The sequence below is a fragment of the Dermacentor andersoni genome, chromosome 4 (assembly GCF_023375885.2).
Source record: "Dermacentor andersoni chromosome 4, qqDerAnde1_hic_scaffold, whole genome shotgun sequence".
NCBI lineage: Eukaryota > Metazoa > Arthropoda > Arachnida > Ixodida > Ixodidae > Dermacentor > Dermacentor andersoni.
The window spans coordinates 124,242,959-124,267,995 of record NC_092817.1 but is presented as its reverse complement, the minus strand read 5'-3'; the positions used below and the strand labels follow the sequence as shown (position 1 = coordinate 124,267,995).

General features: G+C 47.7%; 1 protein-coding gene across 3 annotated transcripts in view; it reads left to right on the top strand.

Annotated features, from left to right (window-relative positions):
- Positions 1 to 25,037, top strand: part of Pfk (ATP-dependent 6-phosphofructokinase) — a 141,033-nt gene that overhangs the window by 105,499 nt on the left and 10,497 nt on the right. The window contains exon 19 of one of the 3 annotated variants that reach the window (XM_050184684.3): positions 11,803 to 11,935. In XM_050184684.3, coding sequence (XP_050040641.2) covers positions 11,803 to 11,935 — 133 coding nt within the window. Of the gene's footprint in view, positions 1 to 658; positions 11,120 to 11,802; positions 11,948 to 25,037 lie in introns of those variants that run through there. The other 2 variants (XM_050184687.3, XM_050184688.3) reach the window with 2 other exon arrangements.

The following is a 25,037-nucleotide window of genomic DNA, read 5'->3' as shown; positions in this document are numbered from 1 at the left end:
CATTGTGGCTGTGGTGTTTCTTATGCTATGATAACGCATCTTCTTATGGATCTCACAAATTTGGTATTGTGCTTTAAGTACTTCACATATTTGTTATAAAGTAACCTTCATATTTATTTTAGCAACCTTAAGAGAGGATTTCATGCTTGCTGCTGCATTGTTAGTGTTAAAACTTTGCAAGACGATCCCATTTATTGGTCTGCATCATCCAGTGCTCACTTGGCTGCTGCATTTGCCTTGTTCATCTGAAAAAAAAATTGCTGTCACTTCATCATTCAGAAGAATAATTTGCTGCAGAGGTGTGGACTCTTTCCACAGCCTGTCAGCAATCGAAAGTAGAGACGAATCATGACTGCAATAAATATTTTATTGGACTATGAAGACCACTAACAGTCAAAACCAAGCAGAATAATCTGCTAATTCTCTTAAACTTAGTAGACTAAAACACATCTCACTGCACTGCTTGCAAGTAATAATTTTTCTCTTACAATGCAGGCTAAAGGCCTCTGTTTTTTATTGTATTAGTAGTGCTGAAGTTTTTAGGCCATATGTTCTGCTCAGAAAATTCAAACTTCCCTACATGCCCAGCTCATACAGAACACAAGTAAATTTAATTTCAGTGTTGTTTACTTGTCACCTTATGCCTTTTCCATCTCAGGCACAGAATCTCCAAAGAGGAGTGGTGGCTTAGGAATATTCGTGACCTGCTAAAGATCTTTGCTCACCACAGCGTGGATTACACAAGCTGCACAGCTGTTATCAAGAGAACGCTTGAAAGCTCAAGATGATGTGGCTGACGACAGCCAGCATTAGTTCGAAGCCATATCCTTGATCACTCACTTTCGGCAATGCTTTCACACTTGTATCTTGACTCGACACTCCTACATGTTGCATTGCCGAAGTACTCGACATTTATGGAGATCACAGTCTTGTCAGTGAACTTAGCAACTATGCTAACTGAAGCAGTGATGGGAAGTGTCACCAAGGTTGCACATTGGACTCATTGATGCTGCATAATCTGTTTCCCAGCGCGTTAGGACAGCAGGAAAGGACACACGCAGGGCTGTGTGTGTCCTTTTCTATGGTCCCTGTCTAATGTGCTGGCAAACAGATGATGAAAAGTGTGTTCGCCTGAAAGTTGATTTTTTCACTGCACCCACTTCTGCTAGTTTAGCCAATCAGCCTGCGCTGAAGGTTAATATTGCCGAGAGCGAATGATCTGAGTTTATGGCCCCTGTGAGCGAGCATGGATTATTGTACTGTGTTATCACTACTTTGTGTTAAAAATACACGCTAAAGAGCAGCACCAAAGCAGATTAGATGGTAAGGATATTCTCTCTTAGGATCTAATCGCATTCATTTGGCACAAAACGTGCAGTTACTAGTGAGCAAAATCAGGGCCAAATTTCTCTATTTGAATTACATGCCCAAAATGCACCGCCAGTATGTTAGTGTGACATCACAAATTTCAGAGCAGTTTTACATGCTCGGGCTGTACTGCGTGTAAAATGTGGTAGTAACGTACAATTTTTGAGTCTTTTGTTCATTCTGAATAGTGTAATCCATGGTTATCAACAACCAGTTGTTTATGGCAAAATCTGTCAAAATATTTTACTTCACAAGGTGGTGCTTGTGCGGAAACTTCAAGGTGGTGTCGTTCTTGCGCCTTTTCTGACTTATAGTAAGATTTCACTTACAGCAAGCCTGCTCTTTTTGGTACATCAGAAGTGTGATTTGCCAATACACTTTAGCTTTGTGCTCCTCTTTAACATCTCTAGAGAGAAGGTTGTAGCTGTTATGACTCGCAAGTAGAGACATGTTAAATCATTTTATCAGCAACTTTGCACAAGCTGCTTATGTGCTATGTAGCCTTTGTTTAATATTAACAAATTTGTATTATGCATGCGCAAGTATTTCAAACTTTAGGACGCAAATCGAATACTTGTTTTTGAATTGAAGTATTTCAACTTAGAGTTTAGTATTTGAGTTTCTTTTTCCTATATTTCTTATGACCTAATATAAGTGGTTACTGCAGTTATTGGACATTGGTTGTCGTAATAGAAGGCCACACACATGCTCTGCTAGCCACTTCAAGTGCTTGATGTAAGGCAACCGAGAAGTGAAGTTGTCTGTCACTTTTCACACATGTACAAGTTGTCCTTTTTAATGGACTGCCAAATAACATGTACAGCACAGTCTACTTTTAAAGGGAATATCTGATTAGTACTTGAAGTAACTTGAATATATGAACTTTATAAGAGGTGCCTGATGCTGTGCTTTAGGTAGATCTATAATAGTAAAAAGAAGTTTTGTCAAGGTTTCATGCCATGCCAAAACTGAGCTGTAATAATTCACTAACTACTAATTTTGTGTTCCCTTTAACTGTAGACCGTATTGTACATTGCTTGAAATTGTTATTTTGCCACATTTTGTCTGTTTCTTTTTGTCCTTCATGGAGAGAAGATATTCAGTATTCAATTCAATTCCTCTAAAAGATCTTCGCTATCCAAACGAGGAGTTTTTATAAATCTACCCAAGGTACATGGCACAATTGTTTGTACATGGGCTAGTTAGAAAGGCGGACACAATATACTCAACAATCTGCAAAAACAAATGAGCTAATGAACAGATATTAAGTTTTGATAAGTTGGCTTAGGACACATTTCTGTGTTGCAGATTTGAAGCCAATCAGTTCCCTTTGCCAATTCATTTTTTTAGAATTTTTTATATGATTGTTTGTCAAGGCACCTATTGTTAAATTGCAATAAAAATCAGCCATTTGTGTTTCTTAAGAAGGGAAAGCTGCCCTGATGCCCCTTTCCACTTGACCAATGTGCAGGCTGTCCACATTACTTTAGTTGAGCGGCTGACAAGATCAACTCAGTGCAAGTTGGTCGGCTAGTTGATTGGACATGACCATAAAGTGCGTAAGAGATGAGGGCACTGAAAAGGCGAGAATCCTCAGTTGAAGGGGGCAGGCTTCGTCATAAGGGTGGATGAAGGTCTTCAAGCATAAAGACAAGCAGTTTGATCCATCACCTTCTCTTTTCTTTTTTTTGGCACACTGTCCGTGCATAGTGTCTCATCTCTCATTCCCTCGGGACATTCTTGTCTTCCTTCTTACCAGGCACAATTACTAATAGCAGACAGCAGCCAGTCTGCGGGAGTCAACAAGCATGTAGGACAGAGTTGATCAGTGCATGTAACATTGACTTCTTTGTTTTGTGTCGTCTTTTATGTTACACCATATAAAACAGTCACATGAGCTGAAGCAAATTTGCACATACTGCAGTGTTGGTGTTACCATATTGGCCACCTCTATCACCTCAGTGACAACAGTGACGTCCTATGGTTCTTACGGACATCCACTGCCAGGACATGGATATCCTATAGCTGTGTCGAATACACTCTTCGGACATCACCACACAATATTTTGGCCACACTTTCCGTGTCCTGCGGACATCCTTTTCATGTCCATGAGGGACATCATGGGGGCGTGCTGCGTACTTTTTACAGACATATGCCAGGGCCTTTTGCACAGTGTTTGCCATAATGTCTGTTACAGACGTACGTAGCACACGCTGTGTGACAGATGTAAGGGGCAGAGCGCCCATGCATCAAGAACACGTACGTTTTGCGTACACGTTATGTACATGTGTGGGGAGGTGCAACATACTCCTCATTCTTAGGCCTTCCGCCAAGCACAAGTGGCTTATTGATATAACTGAAGTTTTTAAAGTAGATTGTGTCAGAAGATTTGTTAAGTACGACGTACACACGAGCTGCGCACATAACTTCGGATTGTAATTCAAAGATGCGTGAAAACAATTGTTTTGGGAGGAAACTCGAAGACAAAGCCTTAACTGGAGGATAAATATTCACGTGTACCTCAAAAAAGGTCCATGTGGGGTAACCTTGAGTCATACATTTTAGGATATCCAAAGCGGGTCCATGTGCGATATCCTTCGGACATAAGTGGTAGGATATTCAAAACTGGACGTTCAGCGGATGTCCTATTTGTATCCAAAACACTTCATGGACATTGACACATGATTTGGATGTGCTATGGACGGAAGTGTTTCCACTGGGACACCTATTAAATGGGGTGCTTTCTGCAGTGAATCTAAAAACTAGGCTGTGGGTTTGATTTTCGAACACGGAAGCCTGGGAACATGGGCCTGTTGGGGTAGAATGTGAAATGCTTGTGTTTGTGGATATAAGTGGACATTTAAAGGGACTGACAACCAATTTTCATGGTACCTACTTTTTAGTGCAATGGAAAGCTTACTGGTCAGTGTCCAATCATGAAGTGGTAACGCGGGAAACGCTGTGGAACATTTTTATCCGAATTTTTTTATCTGCAGTGAGGATGTCGTTCACTGGAAGCATGCTGAAAATGGTGATAGGTGAGCGCGATGGCGACTATATGCCAGCATTAGTGGGAGGCAGATGACAAGTGCGGCCGTAACTGTGAGAAAGTGTTATTTTGTTTATGAAATCGATGTTCCTATGATTAATGTTTTCCGAAATGTTAAAGTATTTCTGCGATAATAGCTACGTGTTTTCATGTTTTCTTGTCCAACTGCTTTGGTATTTAACCAGTCAGAAGGAAACCAATCAGATCGAAGACGAAACGACACTTTTACCCGTGATATGCAGTTCAGCATGTTGCCTTAGCCATGCGTGCGCTTTTGATTTTCGAAGCATAGAATAAAGCTAAAGTGTCTAATAATATGGCAACTGCAATTTTAAGCATTAATTATGTGCTTAATAACGGCGACTTGTGTGCAGTAATTTCATAGACTGTCCGAAGTACCAAGATTTCACCACCAGGCCTCACCGCTTACTGGTTTTTTAGACATTGTTTGCCAGTTTAAAGTTATAATTCATGCTTAAATTGCAAACCGCGTGCTGGATTATATCACTATAAAGCATGGTCCTTTTATTTCCATTAATGTCTCGCAACACACTGGCCAGTTGTCAGTCCCTTTAAGAACACAGGTGGTCAAAATTGTTGCAAAGCCCTTTAATATGCTTCGACTCGTACCTTATTCCTTAAGTTTGGAATTTAACACCCCATCAATCATTGTTCTCTGGCGTTTCAGGCCATGTGCGCTTGAACATAGCAGATAAAGTGTTGCCTTTTATTATCAGTATCACTAAGCAAGAATTCTGGGAGATCTGCATGACTGTTAGCAGCCTTGCCTCATAGATGGTAAACAGTTGCTGGGCTATAGATGCAGTGGTAGCACAGGTGATTAAATTTTTACATATATGTGGTTATTTGTGAAAAAATTATCTTTCTATGGCCTTGAATATTTTTTCAAGTTTATATAGCTGTCACATAAGATGACACAGCTCTGAAATATTTGCCTGCAGTCTATTTTAGTTTGTAGCTGAAGGAGTTATTGGTAGTTCTTTGTTCATAAGATGTTATACAGCACCAGTAGTAGACTAGACAGAATTTCAGTGAAATCCATAGCAGGACAGCAACCTGGCTTTCTGATCCACTGCCACCGCAACATGTGAAGTTGGTGACATCTGGTGGCACGTTCTAAGCGTAGCGCTACATCATAGCACAGGCAGAAGTGGGCACGTTGCTAGGAAGGCATTTTTTTGCAAATTCTCAGTGCAGCGGAAGACGTTGCTCATGCCAAAAGAAAATTCGTTAGCTGCTGTTTGCTGTCAAATTTTATGAAGCCTTTGTGCCTTGGAGAATAACAGGCTTCAAATCTGCTATATAGAAGTAGCCCTAATTAAAAGGCTGATTGGTGAATTTCCTGACTAGCCAATTCACTATTGGATCACGCAGAATGTGTCCGCTTTCCGATACATCTCAGCTGCAAAGGCAAAATTGGATTATTTGAGATACATCCTTTCTTTTATTTTTTTAAGAATATGTTCCACTGATTTAAAAAATGGCTTTGAAATTTGTGATGTCGTGTGATGTTACTTTATACACAGTAACTGCTACCATTTTAATCTGCTCTCAATTCTTGCAATTTGGCAGCTGTAAACTGTCAAGCTGTTATTGTAACTTGTATAACTGTGACAGTTCTCATTAATTGAGTTGTAGAGATATGCCACATGAAAACCTTGTTTAGTACATTACATTTTGTATGGTTGCTGTGCTGAGAAGACTGCTGTGATTTGCTCGCCCAATTGCTTGTGTGACGACGATGCCTACCTAAAAGCAGATATGTGTGATCATTCATCAATGCAAAGGAATGTTTTATGACCAGTGAGATTTTACTAAAGATGCAAACTTAATAGTGACAAGGAAAAGCCAAGAAATCTGTATTTTTGTCCTTTCGTGTGTGCATTTTACATTCCATACTATGTTCTATTCAGAAGCAATGTGCACAGGAGCTTATTTTCTGCCTTGTTAGCATTTTGTCTTCTTCCAGGCTTTGGTGATATATTACATAGACACTTATATTTTATGTGTTTTTATACACCTCATGAATTGTTAAAGGGGTGAAGACATCAAAATTTGCGTTCATGCGTTTGTTGATTCAAACGTTGCGTCATGCTTCAGGGAGCACGAAACACACAGCGGGATTCATATATATCCGATAAATAATTTAATAATAGTATTATTATACCGAGCGATTTCGGTTTCGGTTTCTGGGCTCCGGGGGATGCTATGACGTCACAGAGGAGGAAACGCAACATGGCTTGGTCACGTGGGCCACAAAAAATAGTGACGTAAAACGATGCTGCGTCGTCTGCTCGCGCGTACGCTTGCTCTCCCAGCAGAGGTAAACAACTGGCGATTCGAAGTGCATGTCGCGATTATTATAATTATTGCGAAGAGCGACAATTGCGACATGTGAGAGTCGGCGATTCATTCTGAAGCGCCGTAAGCTTTAGCTTTGAAGTCAACCGGAAAAGGCCTAGCGACGATATCGGCGGCGCCGAACGATCAGAGGCGGTGAGGCTGCCGTCGATGCCAGAGTGACCACTCCTCGGTCGCTGATTGGCTGCTTCGCCGTACGGCTGCCGCACAAATGGGTCCCGGGCCCGTCCTCTCTACGACAAGGAAATCTCGCCGTTCGCGAGCAAAACCACCATCGCACGGGGGCCCGCGAACGGCAAACGGCGTGCGGCGAGTCTCCGTGCCGGTAACGTGGACGGGCCCTCACATTGAGAAAGGCCAAGCGAACGAGAGACCGCTCCGAGCTGCCGAACTATGCGACTATGCGAGGAGAGAGGCGGACAACACGAACGGCGCATATCCTGGTCCCTTTCGGAGTCGGCCGGCTAGTGTTACTACACGCAGTTTGCCGTTCGCGGGCCGCCGTGCGGCGTTCGTGTTGTCCACTTCTCTCCTCTTGTGTCCGTGTCTGCACGCCTTACCCCTTCTTTGCATTAAGAAAGGATTTCTATATGTCTGTAGCTCGGTCATAGTGGAGGCTATGCTCGGTCGCTCGGCTGAGCAGGCTCCGTAATCGGCATTTCATCGCTACTCATCATACATCACGTTTTTGTGCTCGTGTGCTATGACGTCAATATTTTCGTTCCTCCTCTGTGACGTCATAACTGCCGCGCTAGCGATGGGTCTCGGTCACGAGAAAGAGTTTTTAATGACTTTTAGGAGCTGAATTAAAATTATTTTGAAATGTTTCCAGCGTCCAATACCTCGTTCTGGGTGTCCTTGCATACGGAAGCAGCCTACAACATGCTTTTTATAGCCTCAAAATTTGGTGTCCCAACCCCTTTAAGGAGAAAATTTTACATCTAGATTTCATTAATCGAGATAATTGTCTTAAGCTCTTGGGTTGGGTGCTAGGTCCACGTCACTTTCTCATTTGCTGAGAATTTTTTGTTCCAGGGAAATGAAATAGTGCCAAAGACTGCTGAAGCATAGTTCATGTGTGGTGTAGCCTTATATGCAAAACAAAAGCAAACCATTTGTAATATTGTATGTTCTTTTGCCTCTCCTTCAAACCTTGCTGCTTGAATCAATCTGTTGCAAATTCTCACCTCTTCTATATATGAACATTTGGTTGCACTTTTTTGCCATATTTGATGTTGCAAGAATGTGTATTGTACACAGCATTGTTGATTGTCACACAAGTGTTTTCTGCTGTAACCTTTTCTTGCATCATGAGTATACATGCTTTTGAAGGGACGGAAATATAACACACACAACTATCTACATCTGTATACAGGAACTGCTAAATCATGCCTAACATATATTTAGTACTTCTACATTGTATAAAGAGTTGGTGTACTAAAAATGAACTTGTTAATAGGTGTTGTTGAGATCCTGTTCTGTCCTTAAAATACAACGTCATGTAATATTGGAGCTGATATGATATTATGCACTAAATAGTCCAGAAAGCGTTAGGATTACATGTTACTGTATATGTACACTGTGTAAACAAGTTTTTATATATATATATATATAGCATTAGAGCCTTTTAATGTGGGTTGTCAAATGAGCCCAAATGCTTTTCCCTACAGGGTCCTACATGCACAGTACAAACCCTCTTCATTTAGAGCGTAAAATTAACTGGTCCTTGTGACTGACTTCCCCTGGTTTTTCAGCTTGTCTGACATCCCACTTCGGAGTATGGGGTCATAAGTTAAAATATGTAACAGAAAAAGAAAAGAAGAGGCTGTTAATTGAGGTTTTTGTAGACACCAATGAACTACATGTGGTGAAGAATGTACTTGTAATCAATCACGAGTATGACAATGTTCCTCACACCCTATAGCTTTACACAATAAAGCCCAGGCTCTCGGACAGCCCTTGTCACAACTTGCACGAAGAAGCATCAGTATCAAAAATATTTGTGGCAGATATAAAGCTCAGGAAGTTCAATGTATGTAATACTTGGCTAAAGAAAGAGACAGCTCAGTACAAAGACGACACAACTCGAAAGCTCAGTACATGATAATTTTCACTTCTGTACTCATAGGAATGTAGCTGCAGTGGCTAGAAACTGAACTCTTGACCTTTGTGCTCAGAAAGAAAATATGATTAAAACCCTCTCAGTACCACGCAATTCTTTCCAAATTGAACCAAATATACTTATTGTTCTTGTTTGTGCAAAAAAAAATCTATATGCAGTAAAAGAGCCAATAAAAGTACTATTGAACATGTTTATTTCAGCAGAAAGCCTTGGAAAAAAGGTATTTTGAATAATATGGAAAAACTGTTTTCTTAAATGCAGTACTAATAAAAGCTTCACTGCAGAGCTTCAAAATTCTAAATTTAGCTGAGAAGCTGTGTTCTTTGCACTAAAGTAGAGCAATGCTATCACTTTGATGAAAGCTCATATAACTTCTCTACTACTCTGAAAGCTGGCTTCTGTGTGATACATTTCAAAGTAAGGAATAGCGCACAGTGCCAGGCTGCAGTCTCGGCACCAGCACCTGGTTTTTCCAATCAGACGATTGTTTCCAGCACACGAAGCATCTCGTTAGCTTTTGAGATTTGAGGTTTGTGCGACCATCTGTGACTAGTAATGCAATTTCTGTAAAACCACACGCGTCAGCGAACTTGCCCCAATTTCCTTCTTTCCTTCCCTCCTCTCTCTCCCTGTGATCTTTGTTTTCCCCTTTCCCAATCCCCCGGTGTAGGGTAGCCAACCGGACGTTATTCTGGTTAACCTCCCTGCCTTCTACTTTTCTCTTTCCTCCTCCTCCTCCAGTTAACGAAATAGACTTGGCGAAGTGGCAAGGGACAAGCTGTGACATATTTGAGCAGCTCAGGTCTTTTATCTCTTGCCGTAAGGTTGAGGTAAAGGAGTTTTCGTCAATCAGAGCCTCTACGAGGCTCAAGTGGAACTCTAAATGAGTATCATTCTTACCAGTCGTCCTGTTGTAGACAGACATTGAAAAGAGCAAAATGTAATATGTGCAAGGAAATTTTTTTTACTAGAACCATTCTGATGACATTACGCTGATGGGTATGAAGTGAGGTACTGAATGGTTTTGTGGACACCATATTGTGTTGTTCGAATCCGCAGCCACCTCTGTCTGGCACCAAAACATGCTGGTCTTAAAATTATATCACTTGTAGATATATAATTTTTTCTGCTGTCACCACTTGCGCAACATCGAAAAACGCTTGCATTGAACCAAAACTATGTAATTCATGGTGAAACCAAACTTGTGTTTGCAAGTTTTTAGTATGTACGAGCCCAGCATGTCCTCGGCAGAAGCAGTACAAATTTCAACGACTATCCTGGCTCGTCCTTGGTTGAGAAAGGGTTAAGCCCAACTTGGTGGGTCTCTTTGGAAATCATTAGTGGGAGGTTCGTGAATAAGAAACAACTCTTAGCAAGAACTTATTTATTGGCACTCTGGGGGTAGCACACTGCGACTGGAATTGGCACTTTCTAATCAGTTTGCCAATGTATTGGCAGGCATGGAGACTTGCAAAAAAAATGCTACAGTAGTATATAGAAATGCGCTACACTGTTGCATTACGGGCTTGCAGGCACGAGAATTTTCTGGCATTTTTATGCGCACACATATTAGTGCTGCAAAATGTACTCACCCACTACGACATGTTTTTGTCCCTGAAGTGAGCCTGTCTTGTATGAAGAATAGACGTTGCTTTTGTAAGTGAGACGTTGCTTTTGTAAGTGTGCTTTCTATGGTCATTGTGTTCATAATGGTATTCTTGAAATGAAAAAAACAGTTATGGAAGTCTTATATGCACTGCAATGATTCACCTTATGATTACATGAAAGCACCTTCTATGAGAAACATACTTTTTTATTTAGTGAATTTCAGCTGTTATTGAAAGGAATAAGGCAGCTGACATGTCAAAGGTCTTTGCCAGACAGTTAAGAGCACACACAGTGAAAAGGAGTACAAGCACAAGTTTGCTTGTAGATATTCCGTCAGTATAACCTTGCTTTACTGCTAGGGTCAATGATCCCTTGCTATCTGTACACACTAGATGCAAGAATACGGAAATTACTACAGATTGTCTCGTATGGATGTAGTCTTCAAGAGATCCTGAGAACCTGGGCTATAAAAGATTATATTTAATGCGTTAATGTCTAGTACATGTAATTTACACAGACAGCAGTGGCTTGTCTCCCAGACTATGTAGGACTGATGATTTTGTGGTAATAAAGTTGAATTGTGTGCTTAATCTCGCTATTCTTTTTTTTTCTATTCGCTTGTGATTCCATCACACTTTTCATGCACTGTTGGTCTTGAAGCTTTGCTTTGTTAGTCAGCTAGTGAAACCGCATGAGCAGGTGGACGGCACCAAGAACACCAGTTGTCAAGCAGGAGTGATGAGTTGAGTGAAGCTACAGTCTTTGAACAATTTACACACAGGTAGGAGCAAACACTTTCCAGCCCGTCACGGGGCATTGCATGTTGCTTCAATTGCAGAAGTTCTAAAGCTTGCTGTATGTCGACTTAATCTTATTTTTACACAACTGATTTCATCTTCACCTTGTGGCAGTTGGCTATGCCTAGTGTAGTAAGGGTCTTTATTTGCAGTTGCATAATATTTGCGACTTACCATATCAAACATACAGGTGCAAAAAAATTGCAGATTGCTACTGATAGCAGAAAAGTACGTATGTATAAGCTATTGCTTGTAACAGTTTCTTTAGTTGTGGCCACCTGTTAGTTGCCACATCAGCACTAAGGCTGCACTCTGACAATGTTGACATATTGAGATCAAGAGTCCAAAATGAGCCTTATGAAAAAATAAGCAATAGCAAGCTGTAGTTGTAAAGTCTGCATGAATCGTTGAGCCTAGCCTTGCTTGAGTGCCGTTGGCACTGTCGAGCCGAGATTAACTGTTCACTTTTTTCCCAGGTACAGGACAACACTGGGGGTTCCCTGGTGGGTCAACCTGTATGTCATGATGGACTACTTGGGTCGCTGTCAGATGTCTGGGCAGCCACTGCAGGACAAGAAGTGGAGTGCTCCTGTGCCAAAAGCTTCAATAGTAGGTTGATGGGTGGGTTGAATACTCAATGTGCTGTATGCCTAGGATAATGCCACAAATAAATTTGCTCAACTCGACTGTAGCATGAAGCTACAGAGGAAACACAAACAGGTTTCTCAGAAAGGAAAACTTCGCAGTTGTCAAAAAGTTCGTCCTGGTCTGGGGATCGAACCTGGGAACGACGCTATTTTGGGGTGGTTGCTGTACAGCTTTCGCTGTAAAACCTCAGTGCCCTTCCACTCTGTGAAGAAGGATGACCAGCGATGACCAGCGAACTGCACCTCCGCCACGGGTCGGCCCGGCATTGCGCTGTCTTCGGGATCAGCGCACGTCATCTCAAGAGGTGAAGCATGGTTAACGCCTGCTTCACCTCCGCCGCGGGTCGGCCCGGCATTGCACTATCTTCGGTATCGGCCCACGTATGGGGATTGCTTAACGCCTGCTTCACCTCCGCCGCGGGTCGGTCCGCATTGCACTATCTTCGGGATCGGCCCACGTATGGGGACTTTGTGGCTACACACGGGCACGATTCTGGGAGAACTAGCCCTTAACCGCTTCACTGTAAAATTGGTTGCGTCTTTGTGTTTCTAAATAATTAATTAATGACGACGATGAACGCGGCAGCACTAGCACGGGCGCGTTCGCGCGGTAGCGCTGAGGGGCGCCAACGAGCCAGCTGTGGAAGAATACGATGACGCTGGTTGTCCCCACCCTGTACGGAGCGGCGGCGAGGGAGAGACCATTCAGGCACCCTAATTTTCGATAAAGTCAGTCATGACTAATAATCTTACCATTCTCCATTTATTAGGGGAATGGCAACGTACGTAGCGCCGCGGCATGGCTGTTCGCTGTTACCGCAAGCACTGATAGCGGTGCTCGGCACACCGCCGATGACAGTGCGTTGTGCGTGTTTCATTTCGGCGGTCAAGACTGTTGATGCCTCTGAGCTGAGCAACGCGTCGCTGTTGCTGAAAAATAAGTTGGGCGTGACCCAACCGTGGTGGGTAGGCGCTCAAGGGTTACACGCCTCTCGCGGTGCGTCACCTATGGTTTTGACTGATAGGCGAACTCGTACCAAACTCGTACATCGCGAAACCCTCCCGAGTTGAACTCGGGAACATGGCGGCGGCAGCAGCAGCCTGTGTCATCGCATCCAGCGGCAGCAAGCGTCAATATTGTTACGTAGGAAGTGTTACGTATCGGGTGGCGTAATCAGTTGCGACGGCTACCCATTTGTTCCCAGAGGATGACGTGGGAAAGGGACCGAGGAGGTCTAATCCAACACGAAAGAACGGTTCCACAGGGACGGTGATCGGCTCGAGATGACCGGACCCGAGGTGTTTTCCGACGCTGGCAGGGATCACAGGCAGCAACATAGCGTCGGACGGAGCGAGCGAGACCAGGCCAATAGAAGCGGCGGCGGACGCGGTCGTACGTGCGGGTTACCCCAAGATGTCCTGCAGTGGGTGCGTCATGCATCTCAAAGAGCACAGTCTGTCGTAGATGTTTTGGCACGACAAGAAGAAGATCAGGACCATCAGGGAGGAAGTTCCTTCGGTACAGAATGCCGCCCTGGAGGACATATCGGCGAACGGATGCGTCGGTAGGTGTAGAGCGCAGACGCTCGATGAGTACTCGCAGCGATAGGTCTCGGTACTGCTCATCGGCGATGTTAGCGAAGGCAGACACAGAGAAAATGCCGTCGGCGGTACTACTATCGGCGTCGTCAAGCTCGTCTACCGGGTAGCGAGACAGGCAGTCAGCGTCCTTGTGTAGTCGGCCAGATTTGTAGGTGACAGAGAACGAATATTCTTGGAGGCGTAAGGCCCAGCGACCAAGTCTTCCTGTAGGGTCTTTCAATGAGCATGACCAGCAAAGCGCGTGATGGTCTGTGACAACGGAAAAGGGTCGGCCATATAAGTATGGGCGGAACTTCGCAACCGCCCAAACTAGGGCCAGACACTCACGCTCAGTGATGGAATAGTTGCGCTCCGCGGGCGAGAGGAGCCTGCTGGCGTAAGCGATAACACGGTCGTGGCCACGCTGGCGTTGTGCCAGTACTGCGCCAATTCCGTGACCGCTGGCATCAGTACGGACTTCGGTAGGCCAGAAGGATCGAAATGGGCCAGAACGGGAGGCGTTGTGAGAAAGTCGATTAGAAGCGAGAATGCAGAGGCCTCGTTATCGCCCCACTGGAAAGGGGCGTCTTTTTTCAAAAGCTCGGTTAGTGGTCGTGCTATGGCCGCGAAATTTTTCACGAAACGGCGGAAGTACGAGCAAAGGCCGATGAAGCTGCGCACATCCTTGACACACTTTGGAACAGGGAAGTGCGTAACAGCATGGATCTTGTCTGGGTCCGGTTGCACTCCGTTCGCGTCAACGAGATGTCCAAGGACGGTAATCTGGCGACGGCCGAATTGGCACTTCGATGCGTTGAGTTGCAGACCGGCTCGCCGAAAAACGTCCAGGACTGCTGAGAGGCGCTCGAGGTGCGTAGCGAACGTTGGGGAGAATACGATGACGTCGTCCAAGTAGCATAGGCACGTGGACCATTTGAAACCGTGAAGAAGGGAGTCCATCATGCGTTCAAAAGTGGCAGGAGCGTTACATAGACCGAACGGCATCACTTTGAATTGATAAAGACCGTCGGGTGTTACAAAGGCAGCCTTCTCGCGGTCGAGATCGTCCACGGCAATCTGCCAGTAGCCGGAGCGAAGGTCAATAGAGGAGAAATAGCGAGCACCGTGGAGGCAGTCAAGGGCGTCTTCAATCCGAGGTAGGGGATACACGTCCTTTTTGGTAACCCTGTTAAGGTGCCGATAATCCACGCAAAAGCGCCATGAGCCATCCTTCTTTTTTACCAGCACAACAGGTGACGCCCATGGACTACATGACGGTTCAATAATGTTCTTGGCAAGCATTTTGCGAACTTCGGTGTGAATAACTTGACGCTCAGCCGGTGATACTCGATACGGGCGGCGATGAATAGGAGGGGCATCGCCGGTATTAATGCGATGTTTAACAGCTGTTGTTTGGGCCAAAGGACGATCGTTCAAGTCAAAAATATCTTGATAAGAAATCAGAACGCGGTAGAGCGCACGAGCGTGCTCGGTCGGCATGTCGGGTGCAATCATTTTCTGTAAGTTGGTGATGGTACAAGTTGCCGACTGCGATGGTAGAGGTGGATCGGCTGAATTGTCGTCTACTGAAATCGATGCTACAGAGTGATCCTCGAATGAGCAAAGTTGGGCCAAAGACATCCCGCGTGGCAGCACTTGTGTCGTCAAGCCAAAATTGACCACTGGCAGGCAGACGCAATTCGCCGTAATAGATAAAACTGTATGAGGTACTGTGATCCCGTGTGTAAGGAGGACGTCTTGCATAGGAGCCGCGATGTAGTGACCGTCGGGGACTGGCGGGGATGACACGAAGTCAACGTAAGTCAGTGCCGAAGGTGGCAAGCGAACGAAGTCGACGGAACTGAGGCGAGTAGGGTGTTGTTCAGCGGGATCCAGAACAGGCAGGTCGAGGCGGGGAGTACTGGCGGAGCAATCGATGAGAGCAGAATGTGCGGAGAGGAAGTCTAAGCCGAGGATGATGTCGTGGGGACAGTGAGCGATGACTGTGCATAGCACGGTAGTGGAGCGATCGGCGAAGGAGACACGGGCGGCACACATACCAATTACAGCGGCTGTTCCGCCATCGGCGACACGGACAACAGGCGTCGTGGCGGGCGTGATTATTTTCCTCAGCCGGTTACGAAGGTCAGCGCTCATTACCGACAAATGTGCCCCAGTGTCTATGAGAGCAGATACAGGAACACCGTCGACCTGCACGTCAAGAAGGTTCAGATGAGTGGGCAACGTCAGGAGAGGATTTGGCGGCGTAGGGAGCAATGCAGCGTCACCTCGAGGCGCTGCATCGTCTAGTTTTCCGGCTGGGAGCGGCTTCCGAAGGGAGTCGGCGAATAGGAGCAACGGGGTTGGGGGGAGCGAGATTGTCGTCGATGGGGCGAAGGCGAACGAGAATAGGGGCGGTTCGGCGCAGGAGAATCGGTGGCGGCATTATCTGAGCGGTCAGCATAGGGACGAGAAAGGCCACCTGGGGGGCGAGAGTAGGCAGTATATGTAGACTGGTTCGGGGAACTCCAGCGACTGCGACAGTGCCGAGAAATGTGCCCAATTCGATGGCAGTGAAAACAAATTGGCTTGTCAGCAGTGCGCCATTCAGAGGGGTTGCGGAAACGTGGTGGGTAAGAAGGTGCGGGACGGGGCGGAATCGAAGAAGCCGGGTTGGTATCATGGCGATGGGCCGAGCAGATGGTGTGAATACCCATGTTGGCGAACTCCTGGCGGACAACTGCCTGGATCAGGGAAACAGTGACTGCAGGTGCATTGGAGGGGCTGGAGTCGAAGGCAGCCGGATAGGCGGCCTCGATCTCACGCCAGACAATCCTGGTAACATCGCCAGTGTTGTTGGGACTAGGAACGTCGGCACAGGAAGATGTCGCTGGGGTGTTGGGCAGACGGGCAAACTGTTGGTCGATACGTCGGCTTTTAGCGAGTTCCAGGCGGCGGCACTCTTTTATAACTGCATCCACCGTCGCCACGTTGTTAAATACGAGCAAGTTGAAGGCGTCATCGGCAATGCCTTTCATGATGTGGGAGACCTTGTCGGACTCAGTCATGTGTGCGTCAACTTTGCGGCACAGAGCCAAGACGTCCTGAATGTACGTGACGTAGGGCTCCGTTGACGTCTGCACACGACCGGAAAGCGCCTTCTGCGCGGCAAGTTGGTGACCGTAGGGGTTGCCGAACAAGTCTCGGAGCTTTTGCTTAAGCGAATCCCTACTGGTGAACTCATCTTCGTGCGTCCGATACCAAACTCGAGGTGTGCCACTGAGGTAAAAGACTACGTTGGCGAGCATGATAGTAGGGTCCCACCGGTTATTGCGGCTGACGTGTTCGTACAGGCTGATCCAGTCCTCGACGTCTTCCCCATCTTTTGCCGAGAATACGCCAGGATCACGGGGAGCGGCGAGAGTGATGTAGGTCGTCGAAGTGGCAGCAGGTGTCGGAGCCGGCGGGGTCGAGTTGTCGTCGCCGGGAGCCATGATGGAAGGCTCGACGTACCGTCCACTGCGAAGCTCCGTGACGAGGTACAGGGAACGTCCACCTCCACCAGATATGTTACGTAGGAAGACACCGACGAAAAGCTATTTACAAGTATATTTACAAGGCACTACGCCGCAGTTGGCCAAGAGGCAACAGCCCGCGCTAGCTTTCAATCGTCGTCGTCGGCTTCTTACTGCTCGGCTCTTCGTCATTGGAAATACTAACCCGTAGCAATATGACTGTCTGGACCCGTTCACCCATACGTGACCGGCATAGAGATTCAGCGTCATTTTCGCCTTTCCAAAAGTCAATGCGCTGGCTGTGTCTGCGGAGACCCTCATCTGCGGGAGACAGTGCGGCGGGCAAATTACGCTTTCCGAGCACAGATTTGTGTGACTGGGCTGCGGAGGAAAAGTTCGTGCGATCGCTTCGGCTCCCTCTGGCTTCAAGCGCTGTGCGTCCACTGCGACCCAGCGCCAAGCCAAGTTCGGCGGCGTCATGGGAGTATACTGGGGCACCTGCAAGCGCCTGGGGTTCCAGGACTGACCAACCTGCGAAGTGGTCACATTATATCGGAAGACTCAGAATGGACGCCGGTCTGCCTTCCGGTGCAACGGATGCCGAAAGCAGTTGTCGCAAATTACACGTCAGCTCTTCACTGCATGGGCCGAGAGGCGAAGGAAGTTACTCCGCCGACACGGACCGCCTCGGCCGTCTGAACCTCCACCTCTCCAGGCGGCAAATGATTTGGCTCACGTACTGCGTGAGCAAGAGCTTAAATGTATTGCTGTTGAAGGACATGACTCGCGACTTGTTCCTTATATCTGTCGGAACCCGCTATAGCCGACCGGGGTAAATGTACCTTTTGATATAAATCTTTTTCTGACCTCTTAAACGTCGCTCGGGACCTTTCTTTCTCCCGGCGTCTGGCACGGCGCCATCCAATGAACCTTTTAAGAACGGCCCAGCTGAGGTGTAAGTTTTGCCAGCCAGTTGCGACAGCGGCGTCAACTTTCTTGGAACGCCACAGCAAACCTCTAGCCACGGCGTCACTAAGTCGACTGTGTGTGAAGAACAATACGCGCGTCCTCGACTCTCCGTCGCTGCAGCAAAGATGAGTGCGACGAAGCAGGCTTTCGAATTCGAAGTGCAGGACCTCCTTCTAATTTGCGATGAAGTGGGCATTTACGCCGTCTCCGCAAAAACGAAAGAAGCAGTTCTTGACGTCATGAGGACAGAAGATGTGACGGTCGAGGAAGCTGACGAGGGTTGGGAAACCATTGTTGAAAGAAAGCAAAAGGCAGAGGAGTGCGAGTGGCGCGAGCGGTGCGAGCTTGAAGCGGAAATGCGCCAGAGGCGCGAGCGTGAAGAGGCAGAAGAGCGCAAGCAGGAGGTAGCGCAACGGGACGCTCTTAGGATGGAAGAGCTTCAGTGGAACAGTCAGGTGCTTGGTTGGGACATAGCGCGATGCCAGCTCCACTCTTTCAGGGAAGACAAGGGTATAGGTAATTTCCTCGCCGGTTTTCAACGAGTGTGTGAGAAAGAGGGTGTCAGCCGGGAATTGTGGACCGAGACATTACCGGTGCTGATCCCGTTTAGTATCGCTAAATTTTTCTTTAACTGCTTGTCCGAGGAGAAAGCGCGAGACTACGGCAGGGCTAAGAAGGCTTTGTTAGACACTTCGGTCTAGCATTTCACGCCGACTTCGAAGGCCAAAAGGAGAAAGTCGCAGAATTCGCTAAGGATTACTGCCCGCGCCGAAGTTTCCGCAGTACGCCGCGACGACCAGAGAAAAGCGACAGAGCGGTACTTGGTTCCGGGAAGCAAAAGGGTAACAAGTCTTTCCGTAGGAATTTTAAACCGGAGACTTCAAGTTCCGCCGGCAAGCATCAGGAGAAAGAGGGTGACGTACCTAAAGCAGCGCAAGAAACGAAGGCGCCCGCTGACGGTTTACGCGTGTTGAAGGCGCGGAAGAGAGTTGTGTGTTACAACTGCGGATAAAAAGGCCACATGGCCAGAAGCTGTGAGAAGCGGGTGGTATTTGCCACGATTCAGGACTCCGATAACGACCTGTAGCTGTTGAAGCTCTATATGCGACAGCTTTCAGTGAACGGCCAGGTGTGTTCGGATGCGGCAGTTTCTGCCAGCCTGCTATAGGGCAAGTCAGCTATGGCTCTTCGAATAAGTCGGAGCAAACGCTGACGGAACAAGAAAAATCCTTCTCCAATTGGGGCGCTTTCGGGACAAAAACATGGTAGGAGACTCAGAGACTGACAGGCGTATTCCTTACTATGCAGCGGTCAGAGGACCATGGAACGATTCCCGAGGCAGCTGCGCGCAATGACGAGTCAAACGCGTTAGTAGCCGGAAGGGAGGGAAATGCAGTAGAGAGCGGTGATTTTCCCCCACAAGAAACGGAGGGCCGTTAGGCCAAGTGTGCACGGAGGTGGCACGTTCGGCCAGCCTGCCAGAAAAAGCACAAGAAACAGAGGGCCCATTAGGCCAGAAAGTCCTTATGGCTGTTCGAATAGCTCAGAACAGATGGTGAAGAAAAGGCATAGGCCCAAGATGAGAAAGGCAGACGCGGTCGAGGCGTCTAGAATCAAACGCGCGAAGCGACAAGGCGACACAGGCAAATGCGTGAAAGTCGGGAAACAGCCGGAGACTGAAAAAGCGAAGGACGGTAAATCCAAAAGCTTAGGCGTTCACGCGGATAGATGGGCGTGACGCACGTCGTGAAAAGTTTTGCGACGACTCAGGCTTAGTAACCGTCGCCTAACCGCATTGCGTACTTCTCGTTGTAAGCAGAGGGACAAGGGAAGCAAAGGACCAAGGATCCTGCAAACTGCTACAAGAGCCTGTCACTCGCGAGGGCAAATAAAGGCAACTGCCTGGCACATAAAGGGACAGCGCGCGTGCGGGTCTGTGAATATACCCTACTCACAGTACTTGGAGGCTGCTGTCCTGAAATTACAGCTACGAGGGGGGTCGCCATCTTGCCGCCGAGCAGTGCGGACGTGTTTCGCATGGGCTGCCGACTTTCGACCGATTTTTGGCAACTTTACGGACTACGACGACCCGGCAACAGCACACCGAGGTCAGTGAGGGTGCTGTGCACCTAACCGCTACGTTTTTGGCGACAAGACCTGCTCATAGCCAGATTTCGGGCACTTCTCCCCCGAGCTGCACGTAGTCGTGCTGGGCCTACTTTAGGCCTAACGCGACTAGGGCCTCTCCCTGCCGCCGCCGGCGCCGAGCCCGAATGGAGTGTACCGTGGATGGGGAGGATATCTCCCCGGAAGAATACAACAACGAAAAGCTCTGGACCTCTGCCATCAAGGCCCACGACCGCGTCCACCCTAGGAAGAAGAATGCGACGCCGCTTGCGTCATCCATCACGACCGACGACGGCAACGGCAAGGCCGCCGAGAAAGAGAAATCGGCCGCTGGCTGACCAACAATCAGAAGAAGGAGACCGCTTCCTCGCCTCCCGGCCACGGATTATAAAGTGGTTTTCAGACCGAAAGGAGGCCTCGATCTCCGTTTCCACACCGCCACCACCCTCCTGCAAACGGTATGCCAGGGGTCCGACACGGACATCGCTACAGCTCGAAAGCAAGACCAGGTGCGTGTCAACCCAACCAATAATTCTTTCACCGTGAGCTCTCCATCGGCGGAGAGAGTCAAGAAATATGTCAGTCTACAAAACCTCAGAATCATCGACCAGATATACCCTGTCAATGCTTACATTGCGGCCTCGGACGGAGCCATCAAGGGAATCGCCTACAACGTGCTCGAAGACCAAACCCACGAAGAAATCCTCGAAGACATCCAGGACCTCAACAAAGGGTGCCAAATTGCAGAAGCAAGAAGGCTAGGCAAGACCTCATCGGTACTAATAACCTTTACTGGAACCCAAAAGGTACCCAGCCAAATCCGTTTGTTCGGAGGACTATACCCGTGCTACCCCTTCCGTGCCAAAACGGAAGCCTGCTTTAACTGCCGACGCGGGCCGGACACAGAGCCGACGTCTGCCCGAGTGAAAGGACCAACCTATGCAACCGCTGCGGGACGCAACACCCTGCAAAGGAGAAACCGGACTGCACCCCAAAATGCATCCTGTGCAACGGAGATCATTTCACGGGCACCAGAAGCTGCAAGGCCCGCTTCGAAAGACCCCACTACAGGGGAAGAAAACCCACCGAAAGCCAATGGCAACGCGGACGACAAGACAGCGGAAGACACCATTCCAGGAGCCGGGAAAGGTCCAACTCCAGCCAAAGAAGCTGGAGAAGCCGGAGCCGCTCCATCTCCTTCCCTCCCCTCCCGAAAGCCGACAGTCAAGGACGCCCAAAACAGGTGAGCTGGAAACCGCAGACCTCCCGAGAAAGAGATGGCAACGCAGAGCTCAGGGCTATGATTGAAAGACAAAATGAAACAATCAAAGAGCTTAAGGAAATCATTGTAAACCTACAGGGTAGAAACTCCCCCCAGAAGGAAACACAAAGCTCAAAACAACGCACCCCTTCTACGATACCCAACAGCTCAGTACCCCCCTCCGCGGCATCCTCGCGTGCCTCGTCACCACAACGAAGCCCCCCGGCTAAAAAGAGAACGATCGAAACGGTCAAAGACGTGGAAAGCCCCACCCTAAACGATGTAATTCACCTAATCCAAGGCATGAACACCCGACTTGATCGCATGGAGGAGAAGATGGCAGCAACCGAAGACCGAATCAGGGCAGACATGAAGGAACAAATTGGTGCATTAGCTACGCAGCTAAACGGACGCATGGACGCCCTCGAGACCAGACTAAGCCAAACAGAGGCTACCGTAGTCACGATACAAACTCAACTCGCAGATCATGCTGAGCAACTTGCAGCGATCTCACTATCCAAATCCGGTCTCATCAACACTCAGGTACAAAGATCAAACCAATATGGAGGGAAACCTTAAGGAAATCAAAATATGGCAGTGGAACTGCAGGGGCTTCCGCCCAAAGCGGGAGAACCTACAACTCCACATCCAAAACTTAGACAAGCCGGAAATACCGGACGTCATAGCATTGCAAGAAACGCTAACTAAAGCCAAACTCAGGAACTATAAAACGTACGAAAAAACGGGAGCGCAGAACCCGCGTGCGGCCGTCTTGGTGCACAGAAACCTGACCGCTGTCGAACACGAAATAGACACGAAGGACGCGGACTGCCTCCTCGTGGAAATAATTCCACAGAAAAAAGGACAAGCGAGTCTATTTCTTCTCAACATATATAGCGCCCCCAGATCGAACCACCCCCCGATAATAGAGGCAGTTAACAAAACACTCAGGCTCTGTGGACACAAGCCGCTATTAATAGTAGGCGACTTTAACGCCAGGAACACGGCCTGGGGCTACAAAATAAACAACAAGAAGGGCACCGCCATATGGAATTACATACAAGACGAAGGCCTAACATTACTGAATGATCCGCTACAACCCACGCGAATAGGAAACAGTGTGCAGATAAACACCAGCCCCGACCTCACGATCAGTAAGAACGTGGGAGAAGGGAAATGGAGAAACACCGCCTGTAGCCTAGGCAGCGATCATTATATAATCGAAACCACCATCCCGGCCACATCGCTAAAGAAGAAAGGGCGGAAAGAGATCACGATCACCGACTTGGACAAATTTAGACTCATCAGAGCACGAGACGAACCCACCACCATAGACGACCTCGACAAATGGGTTGAACAGCTAGGCAAGGACGTCAAAACCGCGACCAAAAGCATACCAGTCACAGCAGAAACACACGCAATAGACAACAGACTACTACACATGTGGCAAGCACACGAAAGCCTTCAAAAGAGATGGCTCAAACAAAAACACAACAGAAGACTGAAGCTCAAAATTACTCGCCTAGTTAAAGAAATAGAACACCACGCACAGGAGCTGGTCAAACAACAATGGGGTCAAACATGCGACCAGATGAATGGAAAACTGGGTCTAAAAGACACGTGGCACCTACTCAGGTACCTCCTAGACCCTGAAAATTGTAAGACGGCACATAACAAGAACATCAGCCGCATTATACACGAACACCCCCTTCAAGACGACGAACTCCTCGACGAACTCGGGAGTAGATATGTAGATACCTCCGACAAGGAAACGCTTCCCGAATACAAAGGACCTCCGAATCCAGGAATGGACGAGGAAATAACGACGGCGGAGGTGAGGGCGGCGCTACACACACTCCGCACATCCTCTGCCCCGGGAGCGCACGGAATCACAAACCGAACCTTGAGAAACCTGGATGAGGAATCAATCAAAGCTATCACACAACTCTTCAACCAATGCTGGGAAAAGGGCAAGCTGCCGGCAGCGTGGAAACACGCAAAGATAACCTTCATACCGAAACCAGGGAAGAGCCTACAAATACAAAATTTGAGACCCATCTCCCTCACTTCATGCCTGGGCAAATTGCTAGAACACGTGATTCTAGGTCGCCTGCAAGAACACATGGACAAGCACGAACTCTTCCCCAGCACAATGTTGGGCTTTAGACAACACCTCTCCACACAAGACCTCATGCTTAGACTATCGGAGGAGGTCATTAACCCTATTCACAGAAAACGAACCAAAGCAATCCTAGCTCTGGATTTAACCAAAGCATTCGACAAAATCAAGCACGAGGCTATCACGGAAGCCCTTTCAAATCTAGGAGTAGGCGAGCGAGCCCACACCTACGTCAAAGCCTTCCTATCCGCTAGGACGGCGGAAATACACTTCGGGTCACTCACATCCGACCCTTTTACACTGGGAAGCAGAGGAACGCCGCAAGGATCGGTACTCTCACCCCTCCTTTTCAATGTCGCGCTCATATCCATGGCACAGCTGCTCGAAGGAATACCAAACCTATCGCATTCCCTATACGCAGACGACATTACACTCTGGGTAACCAAAGGGAACGACGGAGAGATCGAGCACCTACTGCAAACTGGAGCAGACGTAGTCTCGGAACACGCCAGAAAGATAGGATTATCGTGCTCCCCGCAAAAATCTGAACTTCTCGTCATGAGATATAATCCACGAGGCCATACAAAAACCTCAGTCCCTATAGAAGTATACGTGGACGGCACCCTAGTTCCCGAGGTCCAGACGATCCGGATACTAGGTATGCACCTACAAAACAACGGCAAAAACACAGTGACTATCAGCAAACTTACGGCATGCGTGAACCAAACCAACCGTTTGATCCGACGCATCGCCAACAAACACTTTGGGATGAAGGAAGTGGATCTTACGCGTCTAATCCAGGCTTTCGTGCTCAGCCGTTTCGTGTACTCCCTCCCATATCTCAACCTGTATAAAGCGGAGAACGAAAAGGTAAACTGCCTGATAAGACAAACCTACAAGACGGCGCTCCACCTGCCGAGATACACATCCACCGAGAGACTCCTGAAAATGGGCGTCCACAACACGCTGGACAAACTAGTTGAAGCACACAGAACAGCCCAATACGGAAGATTAACCAAGACACCTGCGGGAAGACACATCCTAAGGAAATTAAGCATCCCGTACCACAGCACTCAAACAAACGTCGGGCCCATACCCAGAGACATCTTCAATCGCCTCAGGGTTGACCCAATCCCAAAGAACATGCATCCGGAGTATCACAGCAAACGGAGACAGGCCCGGGCCAAAGCACTCCAGAAACACTATGCAAACCACGAGGAGGCGGTCTACGTAGACGTCGCCGAACTCGGAGAACGCGACGCTTTCTCCGCAGGGGTAGTAGGAAACGACCTCAAACCAATCACCGCGGTCACCATTTTTGGAAGGCACGCGGAAGAAGCGGAAGAAGCCGCGATAGCAATAGCTATCACAAATACCGCAGCCAAAATAATTTTCTGCGACTCCAAGACGGCAGTGCGTAATTTTTCCAAAGGCAGAACCCACGAACCGGCGCTACAAATTCTAAAGAAAGTACATTTCACGCCCCGCCAGA